Raw genomic sequence first — 13,799 nt, 5'->3', positions numbered from 1 at the left:
GCACATGCGATGTGGGATATTTTGTGAAACCAGACGGCAGACCAGAGAGAAAGCACCCCTTGTCAGTCATCAGAGGCCCTGCTGTGGGGAGCAGGGACCCTCACGGTGGGCTGGACAGGCCAACTCCTGGCCCTGATGCTGCAGGTTCATTGCTGGGCTGTGCAGGGGGTTGGCTTGTGTCCCCTTCTCTGAGCCAGCACCTGACTGTGTGAGAATCGTCAGCTCAGCTGCCTCCCCTGAGCCCTGCTCTGTGCTGGGGTTGTGCTGGGGGAGCGTCTACTCCCCCAGCCACACGTTGAGGTCGGTACCACTGTCTCCATCTTATAAGTGATCAAACCGAGGTCTGCCCAGGCCACAGTGTGTGTCAGTAGACATCTTTGGTTTTGTTTCTGTTTTATTTTTGTTTTCAGTTCATTGTGATACCCCTTTGCCCACTGGATGGTGGGGCCGCTGGGCTTCTTCCCACCCCTCCCCCACCTCAGCACAGCCACGCCCGGCCTCATGGGTCAGTTGTGTAGGTGTCCACCTGGGACGTCTGCAGGGCTGCGCCTTCCCCCTGCCCGGTGGGCCCAGCTCTGTGAGTAGAGGAAGGGGGTTCAGTGACAGGTCTGCTTGTCTCTGCTTTCTGTGTTTATTCACGTGTTCATTCAATGGTCCTAGACCCTGGGAAACAAAACCCTTGCCACAGGGCGCTTACTTCTGGTGGCAGCAGACAGACAATAAAGGAAGCAGATTAGAACGTGTGAGAAGGGGACCTGTGCTGGGGGTGGAGTAAATCAGGGATGGCGGTAGGGAACGTGAAGTGGAGTGCTTTTCCGGATGGGTGGTCAGGGAGCACCTCGCTGGGAAGGTGCATGTCAGCGAGGACTGACAGGAGGTGAGGGAATACGTCCTCTGGATACCTGGGGAAAGAATGTTCCAGCAGAGGGAATAATCAGTGCAAAGGCCCGGAGGTGGGAGTTTGAGCAACAGCAAGGGGCATAAGGAGGCCAGTGTGGCCATAGCAGAAGGAGTAGGAGGGTGAGTAGCAGGAGGCAAGGTCAGAGAAGTGGTTTGAGGCCAGATGGGCTTTTACTCAGAGTGACAGAGAAACCTTTCAAGGGTTTTGACTGAGTGACTTGGCCTGGCTCACGACCGAACAGCTGCCCTCTGGTGGCCGTGAGGAGAAAGGTCTGTGGGGGCTGCCCAGAACCCCGTGCAGGCAGGCTGACGTGGACCAGTGTCGGGCTCATGGACGTGGCAAGAAGTGGTTGGATTCTGGGTAGATTTCTGAGAGCTGACAGGATTTGTTTACAGATTAGATGTGGAGTGAGAGAGAGAGGATTTGAGGATGATGCCGAGGAACTTTCAGAAGACTGGAGTTCCAGTAACTGGGCAGGGGGACCGGAGCAGAGCATGTGGGGGAGACCAGGAGTCTTGTTTTAGATCCTTGGTTTGAGGAACCAAGTGGATAATCAAGTGGCGATATCAAGACAGCTGTCAGGTAGACTATCTGGAGGTAAATATTGGAAATCAGCAGAGTGTGGGTAGAATTTAAATCCATGAAACCAGACTAAATCTTAAAAGTTCTCATCACAAGAAAAAAAATTCTGTGGTGATGGGTGTTAACTAGACTTATTGTGGTGATCATTTTGCAATATATACAAATATCGAATCATGATGTTGTACACCTGAATCAAATAGAATGTATGCTATACATTAATTATACCTCAATTTTATGTATATATATGCACACACACACATAAAGGAAAAAGAAAACAAAGCCATGAAACCCAAGTGAATGAGTGTAGGTAGGGCAGGGTCCCGGGACTGAGACTTGGGGCACTTTGGTGCGGTGGGAGGAGGGGGTGAGGAGGAAGGAACAAAAGGGACTGAGCGGTCAGTGCTGTGTGAGGACCAGAGTGGGGTCTTGGGGGCCAGGGAAATAAAATGCCTCAAGAAGGAAGGAGTGATCACCCAAGACAGGTGTGCTCAGTGGTCTCTAGGTGAGGACCAGAACTGACCTCTGGGTTAGCACTGGACGCAGGCCTCACACACAGGAGGGAGGCATGCCTTCCACTGGCCGGCATCCTGAACTCCACAGCCTCGGGCCCCATACAGTGAGCTGATGCTCGGTGCCTTCACAGACCCCTTCTGGAGTCCCTCCCACCGCCCTGGGTGTCTGGCGGCAGTGGGGGAAGGGCACTGCACGGGGTAGCAATAACCCCATTCTGCAAGGAAAAGGGAATAAGACACTGCAGGCTAAGCGAATTCCAGGGGCCTCACAGCTGGTGAGTAGTTCCCCCCTAACCCCCACCCCTACCCACAAGAAACCAGGTCTCCAGTCTCTCAGCCTTTGTTTCTCCTACAGTGAATGCCGCTGCCTCATTTATCATTTAACCAAATGACCCTGCGAGCTACTGTCCTAATTTTTGATTTTTTAATTTTGTTTTGTTTTGGGTTTTTTGTTATTGTTGTTGTTTTAATTTGGGGGGAGGGGTTAGGTTTGTTTGTTTATTTAACAGAGGGACTGGGGATTGAGCCCAGGACCTTGTGCTTGCTAAGCATGCAGTCTACCACTGAGCTCTACCTTCCCCTCTAATTTTCAAGGTCATAAGGCAAGTTCCTCTTTAGCTGACCCAGCAAGGCCGCCCCCACCTGGTGCAGGAAGATGGCGCTTCCTAGCCCTGTAGTGGAGTCAAATAATACTGCCGTTTGTTGCAGTTTAGTTTACTTTAAGACCTGTGACTATGAAGTCCTAGAATTCTAAGAAACCAGATCATGTGCATCAGCATTTCTTCAGAAGCAGGACCCCCAGAAAGAAGGTAGAGGTGTCTGGGGACCTGGGGGTATTACAAGTGTGCTTGTGAGTGGGACGGCCAGCAGCAGAGGTCTGAGGCCCCAGGAACCAGGGATTTACTGAGCCAGCAGGATTATAGGCCATGAAGGGGCTCAGGGGAATCTCAGCCCCGCTGCCCTCCCACTTCCCCCTAGGGGAGCACAGGAAAGAATTTCCTGCCCTCACAAGGTTGCACTGGACTCCGGCTCCTGGGAGCTATCGAGGTGCATGCCACACCTGGACGAGGCTCTGAAGCGGACCTCAGCACTCCCACCTGTCCGGGTGAGGCCAGGTGGGAAGTGGACCGTGTACCTTGTGCAGATCATGATTCTCTGTTGGCCACTGTGTGGCCTTGGGCCAGTACATCACCCCTCTGAGCTCTGCCTCCCCAGTGCACCATGGAGATGTTTGCTTACTTACCTCAGAGTGTTAACATGAGAATTAGTGAGGTCAGGGGTGTTGAGACCTGAGAGGCCAAGCAGCCCACGGTCATCTCAGTGAGTGGTCCACAATCTAACAGCCTAACAGTGGTTGGAAGGCAGTTTCCCCTCAGGGTTATCAGAGGCTCAAATATTTGTCGAATGAAGATTTCAAAGGTCCAGGTTGTGTCCTTGGTGCCTTGTGTCTGGGTCAGCTCCAGCAAGACACCTGCTAGAGCCACAGCCGTGTGGGAACATCTGATCCCCTGTGATGATCGTTAATGGCCTGGTATTTATGATGTGTTCCGGGCCATCATTTACAATGGGCTCCTCTTGAGTCACAACTTACCCCGTCACACAGCATCCACCGCCATCGTTTAAAGTGTTGGATCTGTTTTTTTTTCTTCACTATGCTTTTCTTTTTAAAATCTATTATAATGAAATGCCTTAATTTTGTTATATCAGGAGAAAGTTGCAAAAAACACCAAAGTTCTTCAGTCTAATCATAGTCGGCTTACCTGCATCTCATCTAGGGAGGCTGTGTGCATTGTCTGGACCTTATACTCTCTTCCCTTGTGGGAGAGTGATGGTGAGCCTCCTGCCTTTGTGGGGTCCCTGTTAAAATAGAAGGCTGTGTCCTGACCTCACAGGGCCTTTGTTCTCCTCCCTGTGCCAGCCTGAGACTTGGGGTAGACGTGGATGGCCCTATAGGGTCTCCTCCACCACATCTCCCGACCACTGTTGCCTTCCAGACTGGTGATGATGACTCAGCCTTAGACGTGCAGACATAAGCCTTCCGTAAACGTGGCCGAGCTCCGGGCTCATAGATGCAGGCCACGCAAGAGCTGGGCCAGGCAGGCTGGTTGTGGGCGGTGGGACGTGCAGATTGCCCAGGTCGTTAGGGTGCAAAGTCTGGCCCAGGGCCCAGCCTCCCCTCAGCCTTTCCTGCCAGAGTCCCCGCTGGAAGGCCTGGAGAGAGGAGCAGAAGTCCCCCAAGGCAGAGAAATAGACCTCAGAAAGCAAAATGAGTAGAATCAGAACACGTGGCTGTTTGATAAATGAAGCAGTCTTTAAGTGTATAAAAAGATCATTTTCATTCTATTTTTAGGCAGCTATTAAATGTCTCTGTGACCAGAAGACAAGAGAGAATCAGCAGAGCTGTCAGTAAAACTTTCTGACTTTAAAGAGTGAGAAGCCACCAAAGGCTTGAGGTTGTAGGAGCCAGGATTCCGTGGGGGCTGTGAAGGGTTCCTCAGGACCTCTGAGAGTTTGCATGTTTAGGAAACAGGGCTTTGTGGATCTCGGTGACACTCTTACCAAATTGAACTTTGCCTTCCAGATCCCATACATTGAAACCAGTGCCAAGGACCCACCTCTCAACGTGGACAAAGCCTTCCACGACCTGGTTAGAGTAATTAGGTGAGCAATGCTCGCCTGCCTGGAAGCAGGGTCTCCGCGGCAGGAAGGGCTCCAGGAGGGCTGGAGGAGCACGTGCCTTGTCCGAGGCCCAGGCTGGATGGTTCTGGGCCTGTTTTTGGATTTCCTGTACTTCCATCCATCTCTACCCCTCCCACCTTCCTGCCCGAGCTGTCAGCTGGGCCTCCTCCCTGACCTCCCCTGTGGCCTGTTGCTCAGGCTCCTGGAGGGCAGCGCCCCCCCATCCAGCCCCTGGTGTTCTCCCAACACCAAAGCCGCCAACACAGTAAAAAGTAGGTGCCTCTCCTCTTCCCTGATGTCAGAGTGCCCCTGAACATTTCACCTGGACAACCAACATTCTGATTTCTCAGCTCCAAGTGCGGAGGCGTTGCCTGTGTGTCTCCTTACCAGACCCCACACACTATCAGTCTGCAAGGATTGTCAGAAATCCCAGCCCGTCATCTCTTTTACCTTCCTTTGCATAGTCGGGCTCTAGACCTCAATCATCTCGTGCTTAGATACCTGAGATGGCCTCCTGGCTCGTCTCACTGTCCCCCATCTTTCTTGTTTCCAAAATCCTCGTTGTACAGAGCTCCCTAACCAGTGGTTCTCAGACATCATGTGTTAGTATGTTGTCTTATGCTGGTGACCTCTCAGGCTGTTGCTTAGTTACAGAATCACAGGCAGGGCTTTAACAGTGGCTCTCAGCGCCCCCAGCGCCTGCGCGTGCACATGCACGTGCACGCACCCCCCCCACCCTCCCCACCCCCACACACACCCAACAGCCTCCTTTTCTCTTTATTCCCAGCATGGACTGTGGTTTGCAGCCTTCACCTTATGCTCTAGCTGGCAGTCCTGCACTCATTAAATGGTGTTCTCGTGGGCATTTTGCCTCCAGTCAGGATCTGCTACCTCATCAGGAGGTGTGCTGTCTTGGTTCTGGACCTCTAGTTCCGAGGGCAGGTTTTAGACACAGGAAAAATAAACAGAAAACATGTAAAAAGCTTTTGTACTCAGTTGACCCATCATTTTATTTAAAATATGAAACACAGAAACGGGGGCCAACACTATAACAGATAACACAGCCTGTGATTGAAATGAATGGAGCCACAGTGTGGTATCAGTTCTCACCAGTTGGATGGCGGGTTTTGCTCTGCCTTCTCTCCCTTCCCACTTTCCCTGCCTTAGAGATGCTGTCCAGGCCAGGTCCTCCTCTCCCTCCCCAACCTATGCCCCCTCCCCCTCCAGAACCAGAACAGACCTCCTAGCCGCCGCTGCAGACCCAGGGACCGGGGAGGACAGAGCAGAGAGAAGCAAAGCCCTCTCTAATGTCCTTATTCTGCCCTCCCTTGTCTCAAAAGGCAACAGATTCCAGAAAAAAGCCAGAAGAAGAAGAAGAAAACCAAATGGCGGGGAGACCGGGCCACAGGCACCCACAAACTGCAATGCGTGATATTGTGATTGCCCGAGGCCCTGGGCACAGTGACTGGGAACTGGCCAGCCCTCTGGACCCCTCCACTGCCTAACCGCACTGAAGACCATTTCTAACCATGACCCTTGGCCTGAGGACTTGGCACCGGAAGGGAGAGGGGGAGGCTGGGCTGGGAGGAGAAAGGGTCTGGCTTTGTTAGAAGGGCGTGGGCTTCCCCAGGTCTCAGCAGAGACCAGGAGGTGACGGTGCGCAGAGCAGCGTCCCAGCCCCTGTGCTGACTCCACCCGGTTCCTCCCTCTCTTGGTGGCTGTGTTGTTTCTTTGAACTACATAGTGTGGGTTTGACGTGGAAGTGTTTCCTCCACGTACAAAAACAAGCCATGCTCAAGCTCTCCCCACCCTGCCCCTCGTCCACAGTGTCTGAGCTTGGATGTCTTTTCTAGATTTTTAAATTATTTTAGTGATTATTATTTTATTAAAGGGGTCTGTGCCCACTGCCTGGTGAAGTTTCAAGTCTTCAGCAGACTTCTCGCATAACATGTCTGGAACATCGTGGTGGTGGTTTTTTAGCTGAGTTTTCCCAGCTGTGCCAAAACTCAATATGAAAGTAGAGTGACTGAGAGACCGGAAGTTCATGGCGACTGTGGCTGGAGGCCTAGGGAGAAGCGGACCCTACTCGCGGCTTATAAACTGGGGAGAAGAGAGCTGTGTTCCCCCAGAAGATTTGACTGTGGCTGAGAATACAGATATTAGGAAATGGAATTCTATTTTGTTGAGGGGAGAGGCTGGCATGACAGTTTTAAAAGGGCTTCTCATTACCCTGGAAATGTATAAATTAAGTCCGTTGGTAGGTGTTGCAAAAGTGTTCATTCATTTTTTAGGTGGTGTGGGCTAAGTTCTGTGTTCTTCGCAGCCCTGTGAGGGCTTTCAACCATCATCTGGCCTGCCTGGTGCCTCTGATACAAACACACCGCCAAGGCTTGTATGTTTTCCGTGTCAAAGTAAGCTAATTTTTACATCATCTGGAAAACTCCAGTAAGTGCTAAATCTTAACCAAAAATGATCCAATACTGTTCATACTAAAACAGCACCAAGACCTGAAGCCATTTGCCCTTTGAGTCAACCGACTGTCACTTCTGAAGCCCAGTAAATGAGCAAAACCCCTTTAAGCATTTGCAGACTTAGTATTAGGTTGCCTTTCTAGGACAAATTTTTATTAACCTCCTGGATCTTAACTATCTTAACTATACACTATAATTGGAGGAGAAAGTAAGGTTGGGGTGATGACATGGCTCCCACACACCCGCTTCTACGAGGGGACCGTCCCCCAGCTCCCTGGCGATGACCCCCTCCCTCTCAGGTGCTGCTGGTGCGAGCTAGACTGGGGCCAGGTGGAGGGGCAGCTCCACTCCCGACCCCGAGAGGAGCTCCAGATGTTACAAATCAGCTACCAAGCAAACTAGGAGACCCCCAGTGGGTGGCTTGGCGCCATTTGGAGAAGGAAACCTGGGGAAAGTGAGCACCTAATTGGACGGTGAGACACCTGGCTTCTTCTCAGGTTTTGAAAGTGTACTGAGTTCCTAACTCAGCAAGATCGCCAGCACCGAGGGGCCCAGCCAAAGAGTGATTTTGCTGCAGAACAAGACAGTTGGGACTTTTGCTTGTTGAAAAATCAAACCTCTTTATTTGTCTAAATGGCCCTTTTGTATCTAACCCTAAAAGGAAAGGTAACAAAGAACATTCCAGATCAGGCACTTCCGAGCTTCCCAAGATCATGTTAATGGACCTTCAAAACACTAACAGAACAAGGCTTTTTTCCAACCCTAATGCTCCTCTGAGCCACACCCCAGCAGCCATGGCGCAGTTGGGTGGCAGCTGCAGACTGGAGACGAGGAAAAGGCAAGACAGACAGGAAGAAGGAAGTATGGAGATGCGGTGCTGGAGGAAGTGGTGGAGCGAGACCGGAAGCCCTGCACACAGGGTAGCATCCACTGCTGGAAATCTCCCGGGCACGGACCCCTGCCCACCGTGGAGCCTGCATCTCCCTCAGGGCACTGAGCGGGTTGGGGGTCTTGCTGGATGCAGATCAGTTGATCTAGAATGAAGCCCTGAGCCATGAAGGTAACCAGATAAATGGATTCCAGCTGCTCCCAGGCTCTCCCCTCAATAAGGCTGTGTATCTGCCCCGGCCCCAGCCCCAGCCCCAGCTTCCAGGGCATCTAGCCTGCACTCAGCCCACAATGCCTGGGGGAGAAACTAAGTAGGGAATGGCCTTCTTCAGCCTCTGCTGTTGAGCTGATGATCAGCCTTCATCTCCCATGACCTCATTTAGCCCAGAGGTGACAGGGGTAAATAACACTTTTAAAAGACGGTTCTTTGCATTTTAGAGAACCCTGGGCCCTTGTGGCAGTGGCGGCTTCCAGAGAGGCCAGAGTGGAGTATACCCTGGGGTATCCCCAGGACATGGTCACCTGGCAGGATCAGTCTGGAAAACCAGTTGGCCATGCTACTTCCTGAATGAGGAATCCAGTGAGACTTGTGTCTTGGATGACATTCTGGTGTTCCCACTGGTTTTCCATCTGAATAGTGCTACCTTCACATCCACTGGAGCACACCCTTCCTGAAGTCCCCACATTCCATGCCTTTGCCACTGTGTGCCCTCAGATTTCCTTCTAGTGTTCTGCCTCCCCCTCCCCCACTTAGAGGGCTCCTTTTCTCTCCAGCAGGTAATCCCAGCCATCCTTCCCTCCCCCACAGCCTGAAGTGATGGCCACTCTGCCTCACAGGGGACACTTGGATGGTTTCTGTTAGGACTTTGCCCCTTACCTTCTTGTGGAGAGTACCTGGTAGCCTAGTGTGGCCTGTCTCACTTTCCCAGGAGACATGATCCACTAACACGTGGCAGCTCTAACCCAAAGACCCCTCAGATGTGGTACAGTAAATCTGGAGCCAGAGACGGGTCACCTCCATTAGCAGCCCCTTGGATTAGAAATTCCACGTTGGGTTTACTTAAAATGAAAGATACTTGAATCACTGAGCACCTGTGAGCCCTCAGCCTCTGTTCCACAGTGTCCGCCATTGTCTACACAGGTGGCCGTTGTCATGAAACGAGAGTGATGCCCGAAGATCCCAATGATGCTTGAGCCTTTTATGTAACTTTTATTAAGTCTTTATGTATCTCAACTCATTAATAAAAGAAGAGGAACACTTGTCTGTCTGATTTCCTCTTACTCAAATGTTCCTAAAGTGTCACTGAGAACACTGTACGTTGTCAGCGTTGTCAGTGTCTGGCCCAGAACACCACCCTCTTGCGGAGCAGACCTAAAGTAAGGAGGAGACGGCTGGTGGCTATGAGGGGTGTCCCCATCCTGCACAGAGGCCAGAGGATGAAGGCAGGTGAGCGCAACGTTTAGAGACACAGCCTGCTGATGTTCAGCAGCCCCGGATTCGGGCTCTGCCTCGGACTTTTATATGTCTTTGAGCAAGTTACCTGCTTTAATCGTCAGTTGCCCCGCCTGTGAATGGGGCAATACTGTGCACCTCCTAGGCAGAGGGCTAAAGCTAAGTGTGGGAGCTCGTGGTAAGGATCCCAGAAATCATGCTCTTTGTAAAGGACACCTAGTGGGTTGTCTCATGTTGCTTTTCATGCAGTGTCCCCTGCCCCCATATGCAAGATTACAGTCTTTTGTACCATGTGATGTCATTTCCCTGTTGGTTGAAACTGGTGGGTACTTGACCAAAAAGCTGAGCCTCTTTGGGTCTTTTTTTCCAGGGAATAGAGACCAAGAGGTCAAATCTTACTCTTGTTACCTCTTTGAGTGGTGATGGCTGAAGCCCGTAATTGTAGGGGCTAGAGGGTGCTTCTCACACCCTCTGGGCTGGGAGCAGAGAAGGGGGACTGCAGGCTAGAGTGGGAGGAGTGGTGTGGTGGCCACTGCCTGTTCATTCATTCCACACATATTTATTGGGCCCACCATGTGCCAGGCATTGGGCTGGGTGCTGGGTATATGGCGGTGAGCAGGACAAAGTGTCCTCTGATAGTTCTCCTTTAGTCCTGTATTAGTTTTCTGTGGCTGTTGTAACAAATGACCACAAACTTACCAGCTTATAACAGAAGTTTATCCTCTCACAGTTCTAGAGGCCAGAAATCCAGACTCAGTATCACTGGGCTGAGGTCAAGGTGTCGGCAGGACTGGGCTCCTAACGGGATCTAGTGGAGAATTCGCTTCTTGCCTCTTCCAGCTTCTGGTGCTGCTGGCACTCCATGACTTGTGGCCACATCACTCCCATCTTCAAGGTCAGCATCTTCAAATCTCTCTCTTGTCCATCTTCACATTGCCTTCTTCTCACTGTGTCAAACCTCGCTCACTCTCAGCTGATGCTTCCTCCTCCACTGAGAAAGTGGAAGCCAGCTGAACAGCATTTCCAGACTCCGCCATCTCCACCCCCCGCTCCCACCTGCACTCTGCCTCCTTGGCTGCTACGGATGAACTGTCCATGCTCCTGGCTAAAGCCAGTCCCTTCTCTTGGGCACTAGAACCCACCCAGGCCCTCTGGCACTTCACCCCTTTCTTTCCTGCATCATCAGCTCTCTCTCAACTGGACCTTTCCCATCTCATAAACAAGAACAAAACCTTCCTTTGAACCACCTCCTCTGCCAGGTGACACGTGCTTCTCTGCTGTCTTTTGCAGGAAGCCATCTTAAAAGATTAATCTAGCAGGGAGGCTGTAGCTCAGTGGTAGATGCGTGCTTAGCATGCACAAGGTCCTAGGTTCAATCCCCAGCACCTACATTAAAAAACAAACCCAATTACCTACCCCCCCAAAAAAGGTAAAAGAAATTTTTTAAGGAGTAATCTATATTCATCGTTATGAATTCCTCTCATTCCTTTTGAACTGCTCCAAATAGACTTTCATCCATGGCTCTACCACTGCCCTTCTCCTCAATGTCACCAGTGGCTCCCATCTCACTAATTTCAGGGTTGGTTCTCAACCTTCTCATATCTGATATTTTCACAGCCTTGACACAGTTGATTACTGGCCCTTCCTTGTTGGTCTCTCCCCTTGACTGCTAGGATGTTGCCAAGTCTTGGTTGTTTCCTTCCTCGTGGCCACTCCCTAGTCTCCTTTGCTGATCCCTCCTCTTCCATCTAACCTGTTAAGTGGAGCACTCCAGAGCTGTCCTTGGTCCTCTTCCACACCTCAACTACTCTCCTGGTGATCTCACCCAATCTGGAGAGTCAAATGCCTTTTAGGTGCTGGTGACTCCCAAAGGTCTATTTCCAGCCTAAAATTCTCTCTCCGAGACCCCACTCACTTACCCAGCTGCCTACTTGACACCTCCGTTTGGATGTCTCCAGCACGGTGTCTCAGAGTTAACCTGTCCAGGCTGAGTTCCTGATCTTCGCCCTCCCATATGCCTGCCTCCCCACAGCTTCCTCGGCTCAGGCCAAAAGTCCTGGAGTCAGCCTTAACTCCTCTCTTTCACACCTCACATCCAAGCTGTCAGCAAGTCCTGCAGCCTCTACCTGCGTAATACATCCAAAATCCTCCCGTTTCCCATCGCCTAGTAGCAGTGGGCTAACGTTCCAGCCCGAGGCGCCATCATCCATGCCTGTTTCACCCGTGTCTTTCTGCACTTCATTCTCAGTACAGCAACCAGAGAAGTTTTGATAAAAACAGAAGCCAAATCATGTCTCCACTCTGTTCAAACCTCCCACATCAATGGCGCCCCATCTCATTTATCAGATGTGTCAGAGGGGATCCACTGAACACCTAGTAACCAGCTAACATTCATTTCCCACAAGAAAAGGGAGGTCAAATATGTTCAATCACTAATTACCATCCCTTTCGGCCCTGCTGCATGTCACACTCAGGACTTCAGCTTTGTCTATTAGCCGACAGGAGTGAAAGCTTTCTGATCAGATTGTCTTCACTTTCAACTGCGATTGTGTATTTATTTTCCATGTGGACCTGTAAAATTTTTCTGTCATGTCTCAAAAGTAAAAGCTTTAAGATTTTGTGGTTGTTTCCTATATCTTGGAAAATGAAGACTGACAAAACTTAACACTTATTAGATATTGAAAAGATGGATTTTGTAGGGAAAAAAGTAAAGGCTTTAAGAAAGAAAAAAAAATACTCATTTGTGTAGCTCTAAGCCACACATCAGGACATCAGAGGACGTTAAAACCCAGCCACTATATCACAGAGGTTTGCAGCCTAATGGGAATGATAAACCATTTTGATCTGGGCATGGGGAGAAATCCCTCAACCTGGAGGAGCTGAAAAGGGAACTCTTGTAAAGTTTGTACCCTGTAGATGAGGACGCTGTTCACAGACAAGATGGAACTTTCATTCAGTATTAAGCTGAGTAACTATCACTTTTGAAGATTAACGATTTCTCTTTCTAAAGCATGCCTGGGTTCCTAGGGAAACCAGGATCTTTAAAAAATAAACTCCACCTCCATCTCCACGGTTTTGAAGAAGGTAGTGGGTAAAATTCCCAAGTGTCACAGATGTCACCATCAGCATCACCCAGGAGACTGTTGGAAATGGAGACTCCTGGGCTCTGTCCCGACTTCTTGAATCAGAATCTGCACTTTAACAAGAGCCCTTGGTAATTCACATGTGCAATAAAATCTGAGAGTCACAGCCCTGGAACATCAACTCAGGATTGAAATGAAATCCAGCCTGGACTCGCCTCACGACCCAGTTCAGCCACGTCCACCCAGAGGAAGCCTCATCTGCTTTCAGACCAGTTTGCTCTTCTGCCTGTAACAGCCACCAGGTTCCACCTGGTCAGGCAGTGAGCTCAGAAGTATCCCCACAGCCAGCAAGTGGTTTCCTTCGTTACAGAACCTTTTTTACACCAAGGCAAATTGGATCCCAGTTTGCTTCTCAAACACCCTAGCATTTTTCTTAAAATGTGGACATCTGTGTTCAATGTAAAGTGCTCTGAATCCCGGCTGAGACTGTGGAAAGGCTTTGACTCTTGAAGGGCTCTCTAAAGGTGGGTGTTCTGTGCCAGCGTGGGGTGCTCTTATCCCCGGGACTTCCACTTCGTGGAATTCCAGCATCGTGCCAAATCGCTCATTATCATGTTAATGTGAAAATTTAAACATGAGAAAAGAAAGCTGAGTTCCTACTGGCCAAGACTGATGGATGGTTGCTTTCAGTAGAAGGAACATGTGGTGATGATGAAAGAAACCATTAATTCTGACTCAAACCCAGCTTCCAAGTCAGTCATGGGACCTGCGCCTGAGCCGATGAATGGAGGTGAATTAATTGGGTAAGTGGTTCTCAAAGTGTGGTCCCCAGACCAGCAGCTTCAGCTTCACCTGGGAACTGCTTAGAAATGCAAATTATCTGGCCCCATCTCAGACCTACTTTATACAAGAAAAATGTGGGGCGAGGGGATGGCCGTGTTCCAGGTCAAGGACCTGCCAAGTATGGGTCCTTAGCTTCACGCAGGAAAGAATTCAAGAGCGAGCCACAGCTGAGTAAAGGTAGATTTATTTAGAGATACATACTCCGTAGACAGATTGCAGGCTAATTCAGAAGGCAAGAGAAAGGCCACAAGGTATAGGGGTTGGGTGTTCAGTTTAAAGTAATAATAGTTACGCGCTCCGTAGACAGTACGGTCCAACTCATTCAGAAGGAGGGGAGTGCTTAGAGCACGGGGGCAGCTAGGAAAAATGAGATCAGCCCTGAGGTGT

The 13,799-nt window shown here is 50.4% G+C and overlaps 1 protein-coding gene across 5 annotated transcripts in view; it reads left to right on the top strand.

The window, feature by feature from the left end:
- Nucleotides 1-9,293, top strand: part of MRAS (muscle RAS oncogene homolog) — a 56,040-nt gene extending 46,747 nt beyond the window's left edge. For 3 of the 5 annotated variants that reach the window (XM_045514729.2, XM_074370698.1, XM_045514728.2), the window contains exons 5-7: nt 2,974-3,110; nt 4,577-4,656; nt 6,015-9,293. In XM_045514729.2, coding sequence (XP_045370685.1) covers nt 2,974-3,110; nt 4,577-4,652 — 213 coding nt within the window. In that variant the 3' untranslated portion in view covers nt 4,653-4,656; nt 6,015-9,293. The remainder of the gene's footprint in view (nt 1-2,973; nt 3,111-4,576; nt 4,657-6,014) is intronic. The other 2 variants (XR_012509277.1, XM_074370711.1) reach the window with 2 other exon arrangements.
- The last annotated feature ends 4,506 nt before the right edge of the window (nt 9,294-13,799 follow it).

This window comes from Camelus bactrianus, chromosome 1 (assembly GCF_048773025.1).
Source record: "Camelus bactrianus isolate YW-2024 breed Bactrian camel chromosome 1, ASM4877302v1, whole genome shotgun sequence".
In the NCBI taxonomy this organism is placed as follows: Eukaryota; Metazoa; Chordata; class Mammalia; order Artiodactyla; family Camelidae; genus Camelus; species Camelus bactrianus.
Note: the sequence above shows the minus strand (reverse complement) of the source record. Positions and strands in the feature narration are given on the sequence as shown.